This window comes from Suricata suricatta, chromosome 8 (genome assembly GCF_006229205.1).
Source record: "Suricata suricatta isolate VVHF042 chromosome 8, meerkat_22Aug2017_6uvM2_HiC, whole genome shotgun sequence".
Taxonomy (NCBI): domain Eukaryota; kingdom Metazoa; phylum Chordata; class Mammalia; order Carnivora; family Herpestidae; genus Suricata; species Suricata suricatta.
In genome coordinates this window covers 65,075,213-65,095,923 of record NC_043707.1, presented here as the reverse complement: position 1 = coordinate 65,095,923, position 20,711 = coordinate 65,075,213, and the positions used below count along the sequence as shown (strand labels likewise).

The 20,711-nt window shown below is 34.7% G+C and overlaps 1 protein-coding gene across 2 annotated transcripts in view; it reads left to right on the top strand.

Annotated features, from left to right (window-relative positions):
* The window catches only part of FNBP1L (formin binding protein 1 like), a 105,678-nt gene extending 86,224 nt beyond the window's left edge, over positions 1 to 19,454 (top strand). The window contains exons 10-17 of one of the 2 annotated variants that reach the window (XM_029948762.1): positions 583 to 741; positions 6,117 to 6,131; positions 8,884 to 8,993; positions 9,929 to 10,061; positions 10,439 to 10,533; positions 12,599 to 12,747; positions 14,175 to 14,333; positions 15,815 to 19,454. In XM_029948762.1, coding sequence (XP_029804622.1) covers positions 583 to 741; positions 6,117 to 6,131; positions 8,884 to 8,993; positions 9,929 to 10,061; positions 10,439 to 10,533; positions 12,599 to 12,747; positions 14,175 to 14,333; positions 15,815 to 15,822 — 828 coding nt within the window. In that variant the 3' untranslated portion in view covers positions 15,823 to 19,454. Of the gene's footprint in view, positions 1 to 582; positions 742 to 6,116; positions 6,132 to 8,883; positions 8,994 to 9,928; positions 10,062 to 10,438; positions 10,534 to 12,598; positions 12,748 to 14,174; positions 14,531 to 15,814 lie in introns of those variants that run through there. The other variant, XM_029948763.1, reaches the window with a different exon arrangement.
* The last annotated feature ends 1,257 nt before the right edge of the window (positions 19,455 to 20,711 follow it).

Sequence of the window (20,711 nt, the reverse complement as noted above, 5' to 3'; positions counted from 1 at the left end):
AGAGGTGAGACTTTTTTTAAGTTGAATCAGAGCAGATAGGAAAGCTTAGAAAAACCAGGACTGCTAAAGTTTTTTTGAAAAATGGGGTGTGATGAAGATGAAATAGAAGCAGTCTGAGAAGAAAACCACAAGTGTAATGAAAATCTTTTACCTATTTGTGATATTTAGTTGCAGTTTTAATATATATTATCTATTTAGATGACTTTACCTGTGGCTGCCGCCTTTATCTCTGACAAGTGCAGGTTAAGTATAACCAATTAGGTAGTGCTAATATTCTAGAAATTAGAAGAGAATTTTTTTATGTAGGTCATATTGCTTTCTCTGACATTATAATTTATGTACTCTATTATTTTTAGTGTCATTTTGTAAGAAATGATCAAATGAAATGGTACATTTTTTAAAGTAAATTTAACTTTTTAAAATTACAGTTTTGGCAAAATTATGTTAACTTTCTTATAACATTTTTATCGAAAACTTTTGAGATTTATTTTGTGAAAAGTATGTTGCCAAAAATAGAATTTTCATTTAGGAGAAAACTATGCACATTTGGCTTATTGATTCCTTTCTTTATTTCCATATTAGCCACAGTCCCCACCCTTAACCCCTACTAGTTTATTCACATCCAGTACTCCTAATGGGTCCCAGTTTCTCACATTCTCCATTGAGCCCGTGCATTATTGTATGAATGAAATAAAAACAGGGAAGCCCAGAATTCCTTCTTTCAGAAGTCTCAAAAGAGGGGTAAGTTTAATAATGGGTTAAAATGCATGATGGCCTATTGTGTGTGTAGTGTGGCTTTTAATACTCTCCACCCTCATTATAAGGCTCTCTCCTGTAAATATGTAGTTTAAAAAGACCACAGAATTAAGTATAGCTGCCCTCAAGTTAAAAATAACTCCTCTTTATAACATTTGAAATGCTCAACCATAAAAGAATGGTATTATAAAGAGGGTGCTGGGTACAATCATATTAGCTATTCTTTTTGTTTATGTGAAATCATATGTCCACCATTGTCTTGTAATGTATTTACATTTTTAAGACTTTCAGTAATTTGTCACTGGAGTTAACTCATGCAGTACTTTGTCACTAATGATGACTTATGCCAGTTGATAAAGTATTTTGTTGACAATATAAAAACCAAGTTCAATTTTAATTTCCCTACTTTCAGAAATATAAAACAGTTTCTAGTAGTTAAATAAAGAATTAAAGATAGGGATGTTAAATATCAAGATTCTAGATCATAGTAAGAGAATATCTTAGAAGGTATTTTGTAAATTATTTGCCTATAAAATACTGGATATTATTGAATAATGTTTACATGGAATTTGTTCTTGAGCTTAAAAAAAAAGTTAAGTTTTTTTTTACCAAAATATTTTTAAACTGGCCATTCTTTGGTATTTATTTAAAACTAAAGATATTCTATAAGTGAAAAATTTTAGAGTAGTAAAAATCAAATATCAAGCTATTTTTTTTAGCAACACTTGTTCTACTACTGATAAATAATAGTGTTATTCCATTATGTTAGCAAAGCTAATTTTTCTTGTTTATGTTTGATTTTAAGGGTGTGCTTGTAATATTCATAGCTCATCGTTGAGAAATATTTATGAAATTTGAACATTTGTCTGGACATATGAAAAACATAGGTGTGATCACTCACAGATGAGATGGAATTTGTTCCATCAGTCAGTGCCATTATGAAATGTAATTATAACCGCGATACACTGTAGTTGGACTTCTTATTGCTCTTGTTCTTTCTTGTCATTCTTCCCCCATCTTCCCTATTCCTTCCTCTCTACCTTCCTGCTTCCTTGCTTGCTTTTTCTGTCAAGTCTATTTTAATTACCTTGTGCAGCCTTTCCTACAGATTGCTTCAGTTAAGTTTCTCTTTTGGCCACATGTAAACCAAGACATATTCATTGAGGGCAAGACTACATTATTTGCATTTTCATTAAAACACTATAACAACCTAAAGTGATTCTCATCAATAATGCAGTAGACATGTTCTAGTATATTATGTCCCTTTTTGGACTTCCTTTTTTCCTATACTGTCATGAACGTTCTTACATCTATCTTACCTAATTCTGTGTTGAATGATTTAGGTAATTAGTGACATTTTGAAAAGTCAGTAGGAAAGAGTCTGTATTTTACAGTACACAGTAACCTGTATTCATTTTTAAAAGCCCTTAACACTTGTTGGAAAGACTTAAATTATATTTGAGATTTTTCTTTTGCCTGAGTTAGGAGAGTAGAATTCCCATTCTTCTTTATGATGATTTAGATTTCGTTAAATATTCTGCTGTTATGAGAAATAACTGTTTAGTAGCTACATTTTTCTAATTGTTAGTGTATCTTACACATTGAATGTACCAGATCCATTTATAGTAATCTATATCTCTATAGTTATAGAGATATCAAATAAATGTAGTTCTGCAAAATTTAGGCAGAACTGTGAGCCTTGGAAGGAGAAGTTTAAATATGTGACATCTTCATTTTTATTGAATAAGTTATTGGTGGAATTATAAATCGACATTTTATAAAATTGTAGAACTTAAAAGGATCTGTTTAGTCATTTGTCCTATTTCCACTTACTGCTTTAGTTTTAAATATTAGAACATTGTTTTGGTGGAGCCAGTTCCAGAAGGTCAAAATCTTCCTACTTTTATTACTTATCATATCAAAGGAGAAAAAGCAATATGTAAAGTAGAAAATATGACAGATAAATCAACTAGGGGATTGAAGGATAGAGCAGAAAGCAAAGGTTATTATAATCTTGGTGTCGACATTTTAAATTTTGATTGGTATTTAGTAGCTTATCATATTCTATTTCAAAACTAAACCGTAGAGTTATTTTTCTTCCACTTAAGAATTTTCTCACTATATAGAAATCCAAAATGAAGAGCTTCTTAATATTTTATTTATTTATTTTTTAGTAAATGTTTTTATTTGTTTTTGAGAAAGAGAGTGAGTGAGCAGGGGAGGGGCAGAGAGACCAAGAGAGAGAAACCCAAGCAGGCTGTACACTGACAGTAGAGAGCCCGAAGCAGGGCTCAAATTCACAAACCATGAGATCATGACCTGAGCAGAAGTTGGATGCTCAGCCAATTGAGCCAGCTAGGCTCCCCAAAAAGAAGAGAAGCTTTAAGAAGCCAATTTTTTTTTTTAACATGGATTTACATGTCAGTCCATTCAGCTTACAAAATACATCTTAAAGTGTTTCATGGTTTTTTGTTTTGTTTTGTTTTTTTTAGTTTTAGTTTTTTCTAAAAGGACCTATTCATACAAATTTGTGTAGGATAAAGCAAAATTGAGGGAGATAGAATTCTTTTTTTAAAAAATGTTTATTTATTTTTGAGAAAGTGCCAGTGGGTGAGGGGTAAAGAGAGGAGGACAGAGAATCCAAAGCAGGCTCTGCACTGGTTGTCTGATAGCAGCAAGCCCACAGCAAGCCTGATTTGGGGCTCAAATGCACGAACCGTGAGATTATGACCTGAGTCAAAGTCGGGGACTGAACCAACTAAGCCACCCAGGTACCCCAAGTCTTAAGGATTTTAAAGCTGATGAGTTGTACCATTCAAATCAGAAACTCTTGTTTTGAACTTTGTTTGCTATATTGTTTTTTATTAATACTATGTTTTTAGAATATTTATTTTTGAGAGAGTGAGAGTGGAGGGAGGGGCGCAGAGAGAGAGAGGGAGAAAGAATCCCAGGAGGTTCTGCCCTGTCAGCAGAGAGCCTAATATGGGGCTCAGACTCATGAACTGTGAGATCAAAACCTGAGCTGAAATCAAGAGTTGGAGGCTTTGACCAACTGAGCCACCCAGTTGACCTATTATTTTTCCTAAATATCTGCTTTTGGCTTTCTAAAAAATTATAATTTCTCTTTTTTTTTCTGTATACAGTTCCTAATATTTTTAATTAAGGATCTGAGAAATGTTATATTGAACCAGTGTTTTTGAATTTGATGGTGATACCAATAGACCTTTTCTGAGGGACAGAGGTGTATAATTTTCCTTCTGTGAAATCAGGATCTAACCTTTGATGGCTAATCGGTGCACACTTAAACTTAACTATTAATATAGAAACAAATAGTTTTTACTCTATTTCGTTTGACATTGCTGGGTAATCCTATTTTTGGAAGTAGATTTATCTAGCAATAACAAGTCCATGTTTTCTGTCTAAATTATTCATTGTCTGAAAGACTTTTAAAGTCATATTTGTAAGCTTTTATTTATTCAGAAAACAGTTACCAGGATTTTTAAATCTTTAAGTGAAATCTAATACTTTTAATAGTTTGTGTTATATTTATATTATTATATTTAAAATAAATCTAGTAATTTTAGTTGCCTGATTTCATTTTTAGTTCTCTTGTGTATTTGTTCAGGTATGGGGGTATTTTAAAATTTCTAATTATAGGCACATGATAATTGTATATGAGAGTAACATATTTATGTATTGAACATTATTTACTTTAAAGATAACTTGAATATTTTTCTAATATTTTACAAGGAATTTGATTTTTTTGTATCCCCAAATCTAAGGTTAATGTACTATAAATTTGCTAATTGATATAAAACTAGATTAACTAAAAATTGAACCATTTGCTATTTTAGTTATAATTATCTTAATGTTTTCTCTGAAGCATATTAGTATGGAAACTGGAAAAATAATTTTTATCTCACCTAGAAATTTGGCTGGAGAAAATTATAAAAGATAAATTTGAATATTTTACATATTTTTTTCTTGTGCTCTATATAATTTTGTTGTAATAACACTGAAGAAGACCATGAATATATCTTTTTAAAATTTAAACCTTTTAATCTTTTTATGAGGAATTTTGTGATACTAAAATAAGTTGGGCTTTTTGTTTCCTGAAACTACTGACAGTCTAAAGAATGTTAAGATTGGAAAGTTAATGGATAGCAAGTGTCATCTTTCTTATCATCATAACCATTAATATGTATAGCCAATTCATTGGAGATAAGGGGTAGATATTTTTTGTCAGTTATTTATTAAAGTTCATATTTTTTATATGAAATTCTTCTACCTGACAGCCCCCCCTTCTCTAAAACATCATGATTTAGAAAACAGGAAAAAATAACAATTTTAGAGGTGTGAACCATGAATGAATGAAGATTAACTGAAAATTAACTTTGTAAAGCTGATTGCATATTACAGGTCACAAGGGGTGTGTGTGCGCACGCATGTGTACATATGTGTGCACATGTGTGTTTACTTGGGATGCTTGGTAGATGCAATGCCAGTTGCAGAGCTCTGCTAACCCATTTAACGTGAGGAACATATATGTGTGTATACACACACACACACACACACACTGTATGAGCACATTCTGGCTATATATCCTTTTACATTTTCAGAAAAACATTTTATCCAGTTTTCTAAAAATTGACGTTATGTTTTTAGCATTGCTATTGAGCATATGGATTTCACAATAAAAACTGAAAAATAGACGCTCTGTTTTCAAAGCAACATTCAACCCATGTATTTGTGTCTATTAGGAAAGAGGTATGGGAAACTTGAATCTGGGTGACTCATGGTTTTGATAATGTGTTCTAATGTGTACTAAACTAAAGTAGAAATACTCTTAGCTACCCTTGACATTTAAATTAAAAAAAGTACTTTGAAGTACAGCAATTCCTGTGATGGTGTTTTGTTTAATGCATTGGGAAGAATCTTTCATTTTTTAATATTTCATATAAGATTTTGTAATGGCTAATATTAGATCTTTATATTCAGCTCTTCAAATATTAGTATTTTGAGAATGAAGGGCTATGTAAGTAAAATCCACTTATGGAAAGTTTCTTTTAAAGAAGAAAATACATGATTATTGATAAAATGATTTCTATTTACTTTTAAGTTTTTGTTGCATTTTGAAAATATCTGCCCATTATCATCAGTGTATTTTTTTCTTTTGCAAGTAATTTACTTTCCCCAAACTGTGCTTACAATCATTTTTCTGGCATAATTGTTTGGAATGTGAAATGTTCATGATTTATTTTAATATTGTAAAAAAAAAAGTATAAGCTATTGCATCTTCTGTATTATGATTTCATATGAATAATTTACCATTTCTTTCTGTTTTCCATTGAACTATTCAGTGGTCGGTGAAGATGGTAAGCCTTCTGTGCTGATCTATATACTGTGCCAACATTAAATAGTCTCACAGCGTTGTTTGTTTGTTTTTTTTTTTTAAGTTGAATTATTCTGAGAGAGAGAGAGAGGGCATGAGATGGGGAGGGGCAGATAGGGAGACAGGATTCCAGGCAGGCTCCATGCTGTCACAGAGCCCAATGTGGGGCTTGAACTCCCAAGTAATGAGGTCATGACCTGAGCTGAAATCAGGAGTTGGACACTTAACTGACTGAGTCACCCAGGTGCCCCTCAAAACGTTGTTGTTATTTTTTAATTCAAAATAAGTAGTAAGTTACAACCCCACCTTTTCACCTTGTATGTGTCTTTTCCATGTGTTCTCATCCATAGTCCAACATATGCCAGTACTTCTTGATGTCATAACATTCTAAAATAATGTGGTTAACTTTAATCAACCTATTAAGTTCCTAAATGTTTTGAGTGGAGTCCTTGTCATGTTACAGAGCATAAAATTACAGTTAATCATTAAGTTACATAGTAGAACAAATATTGATGTTTTTACACAAGGAAAATTAAAAATGATTTTTCTTAACATCTTTTAAAAAGATTGTATACATTTTATTTGTAGTTTATCACAAGAATCATTAGATTTTCAAAACAGTAAGAAAAAATTTCCTACTAATTTCATTAGAGAGTCAGTGCTTTCTTCTGTAGTACTTAATGGGAATAAAAGCACACATAACCTAAATATTGTATGTGCGTGTATAGTTGTGTGTGTGTGTGAGAGAGAGAGAGAGTGTGTGAGTGAGATGGTCCTTTATATATTTCAGACACATTAATGGAACCACATTGTGAAGACCTAACCCCCAAATCATTGAGTGCTTACATAGTTTCTTATTTTTAGAAAATAGACCACTCTCTTTCAGACCTATTTCTTTCAGACTTGCAGTTTAGTTTAGCCCTTTATAAATGTATTCCCTTGTAGGAGGAGAAGTTGTTAATAAATACCTCAGAGGTCTTTATATCCGTTGGAAATAGAGTGTTCAGTTCTCATATTTTATTTAAAAAAGGTTATGTCAAAATGGGATATTATAAATGCCTTCATATCTACTGTTAATAAATTTCAGAACAAGGTTTGATTAGAGTGGGAATCAGGCAGGTTTCTTATAGGTAATTGTGAATTTATTGTAATACGACCAAAAAATCCCCTCACACTGAGATATATTTCTTTACTACATTAGATAGTTTTTCAAAATTTTAAGAAATATTTAAAAATATATAGATTAAAAGTTTTATCTTTGGCACATATACAATACTTTTCAAAACCTATATCTGAAGTTAGATTAAATCTGACAACTTATATTAATAATTGACCACTAAATTTAGAGGCACCTTGCATGGGGTATTCTGCTATTCATTTATTTAGGTCAGATTTGGCTGATTGACATTTTATTATTTCTGCTACCTGGTACTTGGTAGATTAAAAACAAACGCCACTTAGACGAAATGTCCTACTTTTTATAAAGGTGAGCTGGTTGAATATCCATAATATCCATAGGCCACTTGGGGAAAATTCTCGAGATTCTGTTATTAATTAAATGTTAACCTTTGATCATGGCTCCATCCTAAACGTGAGTTTTCTCTTTTTTAAAAGTTAGGGAAACATTCTTACAGATGGTGAAATAAAGCTACTATTCATGTTATAGGCATAAATGGCCAAAAAAGCAAGGATGCATTTCATTTCAACAATACTTTAAAAATTGAACTGGCATGTTCTTCAAATCACCATCTTAAAAATGAAGAGTGATAGGTGTCATCAATTTTTGGAGTACATCAAAACTTACGTAAAAATGGGTTTATAATAAATAGAATCAGTAGTTGCTAATATTGGCTCTGTTGTGTAACCTCTAATAAGAGTGACATGATTAACATTTAAGATGGGAAAGACATAATTTGAGTCAGAAGTATACACCTAAATACTAGTACTTTTTCTTAAATGATACAGTTTCTTGAATATTAAAACATTAAAAAATTCTCACACATCAAGCATCTTTCCTAAAGAAGGACCACATCTTTCTTTGGATTTTATCTTTCTTTTGGGAACAACTGAGGTATGTTATTTGGTTGTACAAAAGGATAATTGAAAATAGACTCCTTACTAGAATAATTTCTATTTTCATATCACACAGTGCATAGTCTTACCTTTTGTTTTTTAATAATCAGGTATCTTTCTAAAGAGTGGTTTAATAAATGTAATCTTTCAGAGACTATGCAGTATTAAAATCTATTTCACCAATTAGATTATGTCTATGAGGTAAGTTGCCTACTTATTTGTATAAGCTTTTCATATTTGCAGTCTGAATATTCGCAGTATTTGATTTGGGAATGTGGTGATGTTTTATAAAGAATAGTAATTTGTATAGGTGAGAAATGTTATGTGTTTCCATTTTGTTGTTGTTGCTGTAAGAAGGGTCCTATGTATTTATTTTAACTCCCAAGACCTGAAAATGATGTGATAGTGGTCATTATCAATTTTCTTTATCTGGTTATATTTTTACCTGTTCTATTTCATGATTTCATAAACTGACTGGAATTCAAGCTTTGTTCAATATCGTTGTTTTAATTTACATACACATCTGTGTAGATATCTTCTTAAAAGGGATTGTTTGGGGCTAAGTTTAAACTTAAAATTGATATGTATTTTTATTTTATAGTGAGTATATTTTTAAAAAAATTTCCTGAAGATGTCTTTTATAATTTAGATTCTCTTTTCAGGGCCCAGCACTGGAAGATTTCAGTCATCTGCCACCAGAACAGAGACGTAAAAAACTACAGCAACGCATCGATGAACTTAATAGAGAACTACAAAAAGAATCAGACCAAAAGTATTCTTCTATTAAGTCTTTTTTTTTTTTTTTTTTACCATTTATACTCCTTTTGGAGTCTACTTTGAATGATGTGTTTAAATGTGATGTACAAAAGATAAAAAAAATCATATATCCTAACTGAAATATCTTTTGAGGGAAAAATACACTCCTAAACTTTGGAAAATTTTATTGTTGCTGTATTATAAATAAAACTGAAATGTTAGTTTCTTAGGTTGTAGTTTACTTATTGGATGATAATAGTCCATAGTCCATGTCCTCCATAATATTGCAAAATAGTTCGATGGTTCATTATCAAGAGTAGTTTCACCAACACTAACCATCTCTTACACCTTGATACGTTTTCATTTTGCTTTGATACATAAATTGAGCTCAGTAGAAACCTAAGGCTATAATTATTTTGTTTATAGCAAGTTGGCATATACAGTACTTGATTACTTTTAGCTTCAGATTCATTGACTCATTGCTATGATTTTTTTTTCAGTTTTATAAAAAGTTTCCTTTGGTTCAGTTTTGTTTTAATGAACAGATAGTTATGATGAATAAAGGGTCATTACAGTGAATTGGTGTCCTACTATCTGCTTTTACACTAAAGATAAAATTGGATATATATACACATATATCTTATAACATACATATATATTATTATATGTAATATTATGTATATATTACATATATAAACTCTCAAATGAGAAGCAAGAAATGAGAAATCTTTTTTATTCCAAATGTGTTTTAAGACTATCTCCATAAATTGTTCAGTCTCTATCCATTATCATCTTTTTACACATTATCTTTAAGCAGGTAATGTTTGACTATATTTAAAGAGATATTGTTAAGATTAGACTACATGAGAGTCCGCAAAATCAAATGAAACTCTTCTATCTGGGAACATATGAAGTGAATATTTAATTCTGTGTCTTCCTTCTCATTTTCAGAGAAGCACTCAACAAAATGAAAGATGTGTATGAGAAAAATCCACAAATGGGGGATCCAGGGAGTTTGCAGCCTAAATTAGCAGAGACCATGAATAACATTGACCGCCTTCGAATGGAAATCCACAAGAATGAGGTAGGTTTGTTACTTTATAGTTGTCTAAGACAAATTCATTTGTATAAGCTTCATTATGATAGATTTATTTTTTTGCTACAATTTTATCTTCAAATATTTAATTTTAGGGTTATGATATGAAAGAAAGGAATCATTTTGGTCTATGATCTTTAGAATTAACCACTTACGCAAGTTTTTCATTTTAATTAAAACTTTTATGTAAAACTAAACATTTATGCTTATCAGCTATAAGTTGATCATCAGTCAAACTGGAATAAAGGTTTCCCTTCTCTAAGAATTACATAATTATAGAAACTCAAGGCACATTTTAAATGTAGACTGTCTTTTCAGCTTTAAAAATACTTACTGAGCTCAGTTTTGTTTATTTTTTTCCCAAGGCTTGGCTCTCAGAAGTTGAAGGCAAAACAGGTGGGAGAGGAGACAGAAGACATAGCAGTGACATAAATCATCTTGTAACACAGGGACGAGAAAGGTCACTTTTTGCATTTTATTTGTATTTTTTTCTTTCAAACTTTCTTCACTTTTTTTGTTCTAAATTTCATACAGTTCTTTTTTTTCACTTTGATGTAGTGGGTTTGGCTTTTAATAGTGTTAGTCTTATGAACCTAAATGATTTTGTTTCTTTACAGTAGTTCTTTGCTGGTTAGTTCTAGTTTGTCATGCACCCAAAAACAAAGGTATGAACATAGAAAATTATGGAGCTACTGTCTGAAGACATAGGCTCCTCACACCTGGGAAGATTCTGTTAAGGTTTAGGTGGAGTTGGATGGGTTATAGGGAAGAAAAATTTAACTGTTAAGTTGCTCAAAGTTTTGTGAAGGAAGAAACAATATTGTTAGTTTGAATCAGAGCTTCCAAAAGGCATTTTGCTAAGTTTCCATGCTTTCGTACCATTTGTGACAATTTCCTCTATGTATATGTCTTTCCCCATTCTGCCCCCACTAAGATTCAACAAATTAGGATTCTCCTTAGAGAAAATTCCAGAGATCTAGTATCAAATCTTGGTTACTACTTAATTACAGTGTAATTTGAGCAAGTTAATTGTTAATGCTCTCTGAGTCCCAGTTTCCTAAAATATAGAGATTAAAATATTTATCATACAGGGGTTCCTGAGTAGCTCAGTCAGTTAAGCATCCGCCCAACTCTTGATTTCAGCCTAGGTCATGAACTCACCTTTTGTGAGATCAGCCCTGTGTCGGGCTCCACACTCATAGCACAGAGCATGCTTGGGATTCTCTCCACCACCCACCTCGTTTTCTCTCTCTCAAAAATGCATAAACTTTAAAATAAATAGAAAAATAAAATGCCTATCATATAGGAGTATTAGCAATAAATGAAGTAATGTCCATAAAGCATCTCATAATAAAAGACCTGGCAACAGTATGTGCTTGAGAAATGTTAGTTCTTCCTTCTGAAAGTCTTAACACTTTTTGAAAGTGTACCTGTATATCAAGAGAAACCCACAAATATACTGGTTGGTTACTAGGTAAAACCTAGATTAAAGTAATCTAATCTCTCTGGTTTGTATTATTTAAGAGCATGCCTTCTAGGCATACTAAAAGTGCTCCTAATTTCTAATCATAAAGATTTTCCATTATCTTATTCAGTCATTTGATTCCTTAGCAAAATTACTAATATTTTTCGTAGACTTAAAAAATTTTAAGGGAAAAAAAATGCCTATGGGTTACCTGCTCTTTCTTTTTTGAGTTTTACTAACTTCCCTGTTAGCATGATTAATTGGAAGTTAACTTTATTAGGAGTCTTTTTGCGTTCAGTGACAATAAATGCCCATCCTGGCTTAAACTAAAATGGGATTTTATTAGCTTGCTTTAGGGAGAGATTGATCTAGGAGGTCAGATGATATCCTCAGGACTGTTTCTCTCCACCTCACAGTTCTACCTTCCACTATGTTGGCTTCATTTGAAGGCTTCATATGGTGATCTTCCAAAGCACTGGGCTCATCTTTCTCCAGGTCCAAGTCTAGTGGAGAAGGAAGGGAGGGAGCTTCTCTTCAGTCCTAAGGAAAAGTCTCTGTGGGTCTGTTCTGTCTGATCAGGTTATAAGCCTACTCGTTAACTATTCACCGTGACTGCACAAGTGCTGTGCTGAGATGGGCCCTGTGGAGCCAGGACAGAGCTCCCAAGGAAGCCTGTGACATGACCATGGTCTGGGTGGGTCTTCTATGGAATTTAGGGTTCTTTTGCCAAAAGAGGTGGTGATAAATCCAGGATGATGAAAGGCAAGTGTTGCCTACATTTCTCCATTTTATCTCTGGACCCAATGACAGACCTGCTTGTTGAATGCATGCCATATGCCTAGAACATTGTAAGTTTTTAGTTTCAGGAAATTCAACAAAGAAGCATTTTGTGTTGCAGGCAGTTTATATATATCATCAACATTTAAGAAAATAAAGGCTTAATTTGGAACTATAGCATTGATATTTAATTCTCTGAATTGATCCTGAGATGAGCCTGCAGATAGCATAAAAAGTTTCCAACTTTGTGTTACTTGATGAGATAAACATCTATGTTTTATAGTCCTGAGGGAAGTTATACTGATGATGCAAACCAAGAGGTCCGTGGGCCACCCCAACAACATGGTCATCACAGTGAGTTTGATGATGAATTTGAAGACGATGATCCCTTGCCTGCTATTGGACACTGCAAAGCTATCTACCCTTTTGATGGTATGATTTTCTTTTGTATTTGGTAACATTGGTTCCTTAAAATCTGCATACATTGAATCATGCACTTAGGTGTCCTTAGCTAAATAATACATTGTCAAAAAATTATAATTCCAGCTCATTAGTATGAATATTTTTGTTGTAACTGTCTTATAAATAGATTTTTCTTCTGTACATGACACTGAAAGAAAATTACCTGTGTTACCAGCATCCGAGTAGTACAGATTTTTATTTGACTATCTGCTTTGGTCGATACAGAATTTAATTTCCCCCAGAGATCTTACTAATGCTACATGTAATCACCGAAGTTGAAGCAGCTTGAGCAGGTGGCTCAGGACTTAGGAAGTGGAAGGCTCGTGGATGCCACCCTTAGCGCTCCCTTATAACTTGCTAACATTGAGAGACAGGTACAAGGCAAATGGCATAGCTGAATGTCCCTGCTTTATCTTGACTCTGTAGGTCATATTTTCTAGTGAGAAAAGGAGAGAATGTGGAGCTTTTGACTATGCCATCTTACCCCTCTGATAGGTGGGGAACAATCCCTGTGTGAGGCAAAGAAGACATGTCGTTGTCTCGTGCTGCTTTTTAGTTACCCTTTCCACTTGTGGACTGTGAAAAATCCTTTTCCTCACTTCTCAGGAGCAGAGTAACACTTCCACAAATAAGTTGTTATAAAATAGCATATGACTCAAGGTCCTTTCCCATCCATCCATTGTATTAGTTTTAAAGTGGAGTAAGGTTTTAAATGACTCGTCATTCTGAGAAAATAATACTGAATAAGGGCTTGCTGTAATGTAACCTAGAGAATTTAGCATATATTAAATGAAGATTGATTTGTGAAAACTGTTACTGCTAAGCGGGTTGGGAGTGGTTGGCCATGAGGAAGAAAGGGAGTCCTGAGGTTTGTGAGGTGGTGAAGGAAGTTTGTGCTTTGTGGCTGTGATTATTCTGCTTCCACCATCACCAGAGTTGAACCTGTGGTTTTCTCTGCTCTCCCTGGAAACTATTTTTTTTTCTTTCTTTCCACTTTCTCACAGTCTTAATATTTTCCTGATTTGCATGCCATGGCAGTTAGTATTGCCACTCAGATTTGGGAAAAGAGTTGGAGAAGTGAAATAGGAGTTAGAATATCCTGTCGAATCCTATTATGTCATTGTAGCTCAGATACGTCATCTGTTATATGGGGGTGATATTAATATTGCCAGTTTCCCAGGGTTATTATTGTCTAGTTCCCATGAGATAATGTTATATATGAAAATGTTGGATAAACTACAGAAGTATCATAGAGCTTTTGCTAATAATAGTCAATGGGCTCTTGGCTCTAGGTATGTTGAAATCTAGTAAGAGTTTCATGTTGTTTTGTGTTATATTTGTAACATACCTTAAATTATCACTTTAGCTATGCTCATGCTATGAAAACTCTCATTTAGGACATAATGAAGGTACTCTGGCAATGAAAGAAGGTGAAGTTCTGTACATTATTGAGGAAGACAAAGGTGATGGCTGGACAAGAGCTCGGAGACAGAACGGTGAAGAAGGCTACGTTCCCACCTCATACATAGATGTAACTCTAGAGAAAAACAGTAAAGGTGCAGTAACTTACATCTAAACTAACCAGGCAGCTTTGTGACATGTATGACATAGGAATGATAATGGAAAATGGAAACACATTCAACGGGTGGGAAAACATAAGAAAACTTAAAGGGCATCCAAGATAACATTGTTCACTATGTGAGCTGAGTGTAGGCTCTATCTTAAAGATGTGAATATTACCACAAGAAACTGTTCTCATGATGTTTTTTTTACCATTTGAGTGATGTTGGTGTGAAGCTTAATTGATGCCTTTTGCTTTATGTTCTGCTTAAGTCTCTGTGAAAGCTTTGTGCTTTTCTGCCTTACAAGTTATAGAGTTTGATCTTTTGGGCAGGAATCCATAGATAGAAAGCCCCCTTCACTCAACACACACTTTGCTTCTGAAAACAGTGACTGTAGTGAATTTAAATAAGTAAAACTGCTCTGAAATGCTATAGAAAGCTGACTCCCAAAAGAGTGGTTTGGCATAGGAGTTTGAGGGTTTTTTTTTTTTTAATGTTTATTTTTCAGAGAAGCAAGAGGCAGAGAGGGAGACGCACAATCCAAAGCAGGTTCCAGGCTCTGAGCTGTCAGCACAGAGCCTGACTTGGGGCTGAAACTCACAGAGTGCAAGATCATGACCTGAGCTGAAGTCGGACACTTATTAAGACTGAGCAACTCAGGCACCCCAGGAGTTTGAGTTTTTGTAGCAACAGTTTTTAGGAAGAAAAGTCATAGTTGGCCGATTGAAAAAAATAAGAAATACAATGGTTTTCATTTTTCTTCCTATTCTTCACTTTGGTTTCCGAAAGGAAGAGACAAGCACCTCAAACATAAATCTATTTTAGTAGTAGGCTAATCAAGAGACCTACAAAATAAATCAACGTGGCCTAGCTCTTACGTGAATAAAATGGTTGTTCCCAAGACCTGAAAATATTTTCATCTAGTATACCACTAATTTTCAATAATGTATAAGCTTCCTTCCAAATTAATGCCTATATTTTTCATCTTGACTATGTCTTTTGGGAAATACCACTTCGGTGATTATTTAGCATTTAGCAGTTATACATTGGAAAGTAAATTCTAAGTACAGTGAGAGGAAATCTTGAAGGGAAGTCCTTGCAAATTTTACTTTGAAAAGAAAACTTTTGACTGGATTGGGGGACTCTGTCTGTATCACCATTTAGGGCATTTCCTCATTTTAGCTGAATCATCAATTCAAGATTATTTTTTTCCAATTAATATCAACAAGCATTTGTTGGAAATACTGTACAATTAAGGATTGTGCAGTGCTGGTCATGTGGGAAGTAAAGTGAGGAAGCAGTTAAGATACTGGTCTTTAATTTTGTTCCTGTCCCAGATTTTTCTGGTGTTTCACATAGCTGACTGTAAAATAATGTTAGAGCCTTTGGGGACAGACACTTTAAACTGAATATCCCTTTTGGTCTTACCAAAGGTCTTCAGTAATTGTTCTTTTCTTTTTCCTCCTGGACTACAGGTTCCTGAAGAGGGTTTCTGAGGAAATGGGCAAGATGTTGAAGGAGGTTACATGCAGCTGCTCTTAGGGGGAGGGTACTAGAGTTTCAGGCTCAAACAGAGAGTGAGAGACGCAAGCTGCATGAGTGCATGCAGACATTTTTTTTTTTTTTACTAACTTCATTATCATTTCCATACATTTTTTAAAAAATCATTGCAATACCAATCCTTAAATTCCTTATTTACAATTATTCACATAAAGGGAAAAAAGCTGAAAATGGCTAACATTTTTTTCCATTTCTTTTACTGATGTCTAAATGAGAAAGAATGCAGAGCTCTCATTAAATATGTCTTCTCTTTGACTGTCCCCAACAGGACTGTCTTTCCCAGCTCTGTTCTAAATTGGCTTTTAGACCCGTTGTCTGTTAGAACCCTCGCCATTTGTCAGTGTCTGCCTGCGCCACCTCTGTGCTTGCTTAACATCCTGTTGCATGTCTAGAGTGATTGGGCTAGATTTTTCAGGCATGTCTTTATAATCCCTTGTTCTTGTCAAAGCCTTTGTTTTACATTTGTAGTGCAAAGTCACTTTGTCAGACATCTCCAAGCACTAATGTTTCCATCCTAGTATTCGTGTTCGCTGCTATAACTTCCCCACTACAACAAACATTCCAGTTTTGGCATTATGAAGAAGTAGTTTGTGAACCTGAACTATCTGTGATAAGAAAAAGAAAACATCTCTGCTCTGGCCTACAGCCCGGTTGAAAGAACTCTGAAACATGATCCATCTTCACCTCAGTCTGGGAAGAATCTATAGTCAGCACTGAAATCCTGGCATAATAAACACACAAGATACTCACCACCTCAAGACAGAGGACTGTTGTCAGAAGTCAGCTGCTTCCATTCAAATGCTGCCTTAAACTAGAGTGCCTAAATCTGTTGATTGCCAACACACCACTGCAGTATCCCACAAAGGGCTTTATGTGTCAGCTCAGTGCGACCTCCTTTAACTCGGCAGCGCTGCCGCGGATGCCAGTGTAGCCTTGGTAGGTGGCTGTTAGAGCGCTACCATGTGTGATGGTGCATCTTCAAATTTATGCATCAGACTAAAGACATGTCCAAGTCCATTTTACTTTACTCACTGTTTTTATGAGAAGTTTTATGGACTCTCCCTTCCCTCCCAGTTGTGTTTTAATTTGGGGTGACCATATTCTTATTATTAAAATGATAGTCTGTTTCCAAGTGATGCTTTTGTTTAAACCAGATAAGATTTAGTGAAACTTTGTAATGATCTATGTGCACTTTTACTTGTACAATGGAAATTCCTGTATGTTTATACTTGTAAATATAATTGTCGTTAGTGCGCCTGTTGCTCATGTTGTCCTGCCTCGCATTTGTGATTCTGTTAATGACTTGTATCTTAACTAATTTCTTAGTGGTGTTTAATAGGGAGATGGGCTTGGGTGGGGGGATATTTGTACCACAGAAGCTTCATTAATTTTGTTCTTTACTGTTTTGAGGGAAGAAAACGTGAAATGGGTCTGTGTATTACTGGATTTTAAGCAATATTTTAGAAGCTGTGTGACCGCTTTAATAATTTTTTCCCAGTGTTATTTGAATCCTACTTACTACCAGTTATACTAAAGCTGAATGACAATTGTGTGAAGGTTAATGCCTTCATAAGATCAAGTGCACCCCTGTTACACAGCTGACATACAGTGTATTACCTTTGAGGCTAGTAAACTATGAAGCTTAGATTTTGAATCTCTTTACAGGGTTATTTATATAATGTGACATTATTCAATACTGACAGACTACATAAAGTAGTTTTAAAACCTAGTGCTATTTTTATTTTAAAGGTTAGCAGTGAGGAGGAAATGTGATCTGGCTGTGTTTGTCCTCTGTACAAAGCCTGAAGTGCTTGTGTTTTTTTGGCTGAGGGCCACAGAGGGCAAAGTTTAAGACTTTCTTGTAAGGACTAACTGTTCTTTTCAGGCTACTGTTTGTTTTTCTCAAAGCAGGCTTTGCTTCCATAGGAGGCAAGGTCCTTCACGTGGAATAGTGCAACCTGTATGTACATGGGTTACTACAGTAAGACACACATTTGTACTTGCACAGTTTAAATCATTCTTAAATCATTCTTAAATTTTGAACATGTGAATTGTCCAAAAGAAATCTTTAATTTTTCAGTAATTTTTACTCTTTTTGTGCACATGTTGATTTCTTAATGGTAAATGCTTTGTTTAAGATAGTGTTCTCTGTTGAGAATATTTTCATGGAATAAAACAATCTTTTCATGGTCAGTTAAGGTGTATAGTGTGTTATCTCTTACTCCCATATGATCTAAACAGATGTCATGATTTTGTTCTTGAGCGTGCTAAATGCCTGATGATACAAAGTAGATGACAAGGCTCCATAAGTGGAAGCATCCATGTTGAGTGACTTTTTTGCAAAGTAGTTTTGGAAATTTTTAGTTTTAGTTTCTTTCAAGCTTTCCTAAAGGTAAAAACAAACAACAACAACAACAAAACAAAGCTGTTTCTTCAGAGTAAATATAAATTGAATGTGGCAATTTGGATTTTTATCTTTATTCTGTAGCTATGTTGCACAAACTTTCCTTTTAAACCATCTTCTCCTCTGCGTCCATAAGTGACCCTTTGCCACATGCCTCAGTCTCCCCACATGCTGAACAGCATTTACTGTGCTTCTGCTTGAATTCCTGGTCAGAGAGCACCTGGTCTTCCTGGGCTTTCAGAGCTCGGGGAGGCATTGTTTGCCACAATTAGTGCCACACCTGCTGTTTTAGGTAGTCTTAATTTCAGAAGAGTCAGCTTTTTAAAGGGGCAAATATGACGATTTGCTTCTAGACTATGACTATTAACTTCTAGAAACCCCAAAATAGTATAAAACTCAGGGTTGATCCTGAACAAGGAGGGGATGCAGTTGTTGCAATTAATAGAGATCTGTGCCAAGCTTGGAAGTAGCAGGAAAACTGTCAACAACAAAAACTCAAAACAATGAAAAGGGCTTTTACTATCAGAACTGAGATCAGGGAAGTCAAATCCAACTTGCTAGGGAAAGATAACATCCCTGTAACAATCTTTAGAGGAAAATAATCTCCAGATTTGTTGGTAAGGATAGATTTTCTTTGTGAGAAGCTATTATAGTTTAGATGAAAAAATGCTAAAGAAACACCAAGCCTGTTTCAGTGAGCTCATCTACCTGGGGTCAAATCCATTTCTGAATATAGTTACTGTGAGTTAGAAACTACAGAAAATAGAAGAGGTGCCAAAAGATTAGAGATGGGAAAATACAAAAGGTGAGTAAATTCTGAGAAGTTTAACAACTTTTAAAAGTACTTGACGATTTTGTCAGCATTAGGAAAAACGGATGGGCAACTGACCTAGATCCTAATAACGGCCACATCAAATTAGCCTCATTTTTTTTTCTAGTTGCAGCTGGGAAACTCAGTGGACACAAATGTCTTGATTTCAGCCCAGTTTCAGCATTTGGCAGGATTTCTTGTAAGATGGTGAAAGCATTGTTATAGAAAATGGATGCTTGCAATAAAGTTGACTCGGTAAACCCAGACTGTCAGCCCTGAGGAAAACTTGTGGAAAATATGTGTATGTTATGAACCATAAATAAAAAATGTAAATCTGTCACTCCAGTAGAAAATTATCCTCTTTCTCTCCTTCAAGGAAAGTCACTGTCCTGAATTTCTTAGTTTTTCTTAGTTTTACCACAAGGTATTTTTTCTAAAACCTGATTAGCTTTCTGTGTTTTTGCATAAAGATGTTGTCATACTCTGTATGTGCAGGCTGGTATTCAGCAGTGCGGCACGGTATCGCCATAGTTAATGCTAAATACAGAAATATTGCCATATTGATTAGTAAACGCTAATTTCAAAACTAATAAATATAGTTCCAGTATGTGTTGTTTATCTCAAAAGCCACACATGATACTTTGTGATGCATTTCTGGTTTGAGCACTGGGGACAAAGCTGAAGGACTTACAATAGATTTACTCTCATTTCTAGTGTTGGGGAATCTTCTCCGGTTTTGTAAGCCCTTGAGTAGGAGAGGAATCTGGGCAACAAAGCAGAAGATAATTTCTTCTGTTCATCCTCCCAGAGATCTGCCTCAGCTGCTTGAGGGCAAGATGTGTCTAAGCTCTGGTAGCAGCTGGGAAGATTGGAAGGGAGTGTGGGGAGGCACACATGTTTAGGGACATAGCCCCTTTGGTGCAGTAATGGCGTTTTAGATGTTTTTTTGTTTTTAACATTTTGGCAACTTGCTCTGTGGTGGAGGGTGGCCTGCTTTGTGCACTGAAGAGGCATGAGGCAAGTGACTCTTCTAGGATTCTTCTACCCAGAAGAGTACACTCTAAAGCAAGGCATAGCACAACTCCTGCTCTTTTCTTCACCCTCTTCCCTTGGCAGATCTCCAGACAGGAGTATGATGTTTGTCTGCCTTCCTCATCTCTACAAGTTCACCCTCCTTAGCCTGACCAAGCTGCTCATCCAACCAGTCGTGATTGTTTCTTGGTTGGCCAATGGGGGAGGGCACAGTTTCGGGCAGGGAATGAGACAGAAACAAAAGTTTCCAGTTCTGGTAACCAAGATCATCAACCCCCCCTGATTAACCCTGGCCCCTCACCCTTTATTTCCAGTTGGGAGCTCCTGCCACTAGCTTTTGGCATTTAGTCAGCACCCAGATGGTACTATCCTGTCTGATAAGGTAAGATGGGGATTGGCTGCATGTCTCTTCTCTTGAGGTGCCAAACAGCATATTAGTTAATTAATGATTACCAATTGAATGGGGGGAAGTCCTTCAAAGAGTCTGCAGCCCTATATGAGGGCGTCATTTGGCTGGTGAGAGCCATGTCAAAAAATCCTACCAACTCAACTGCTGAAACAAATG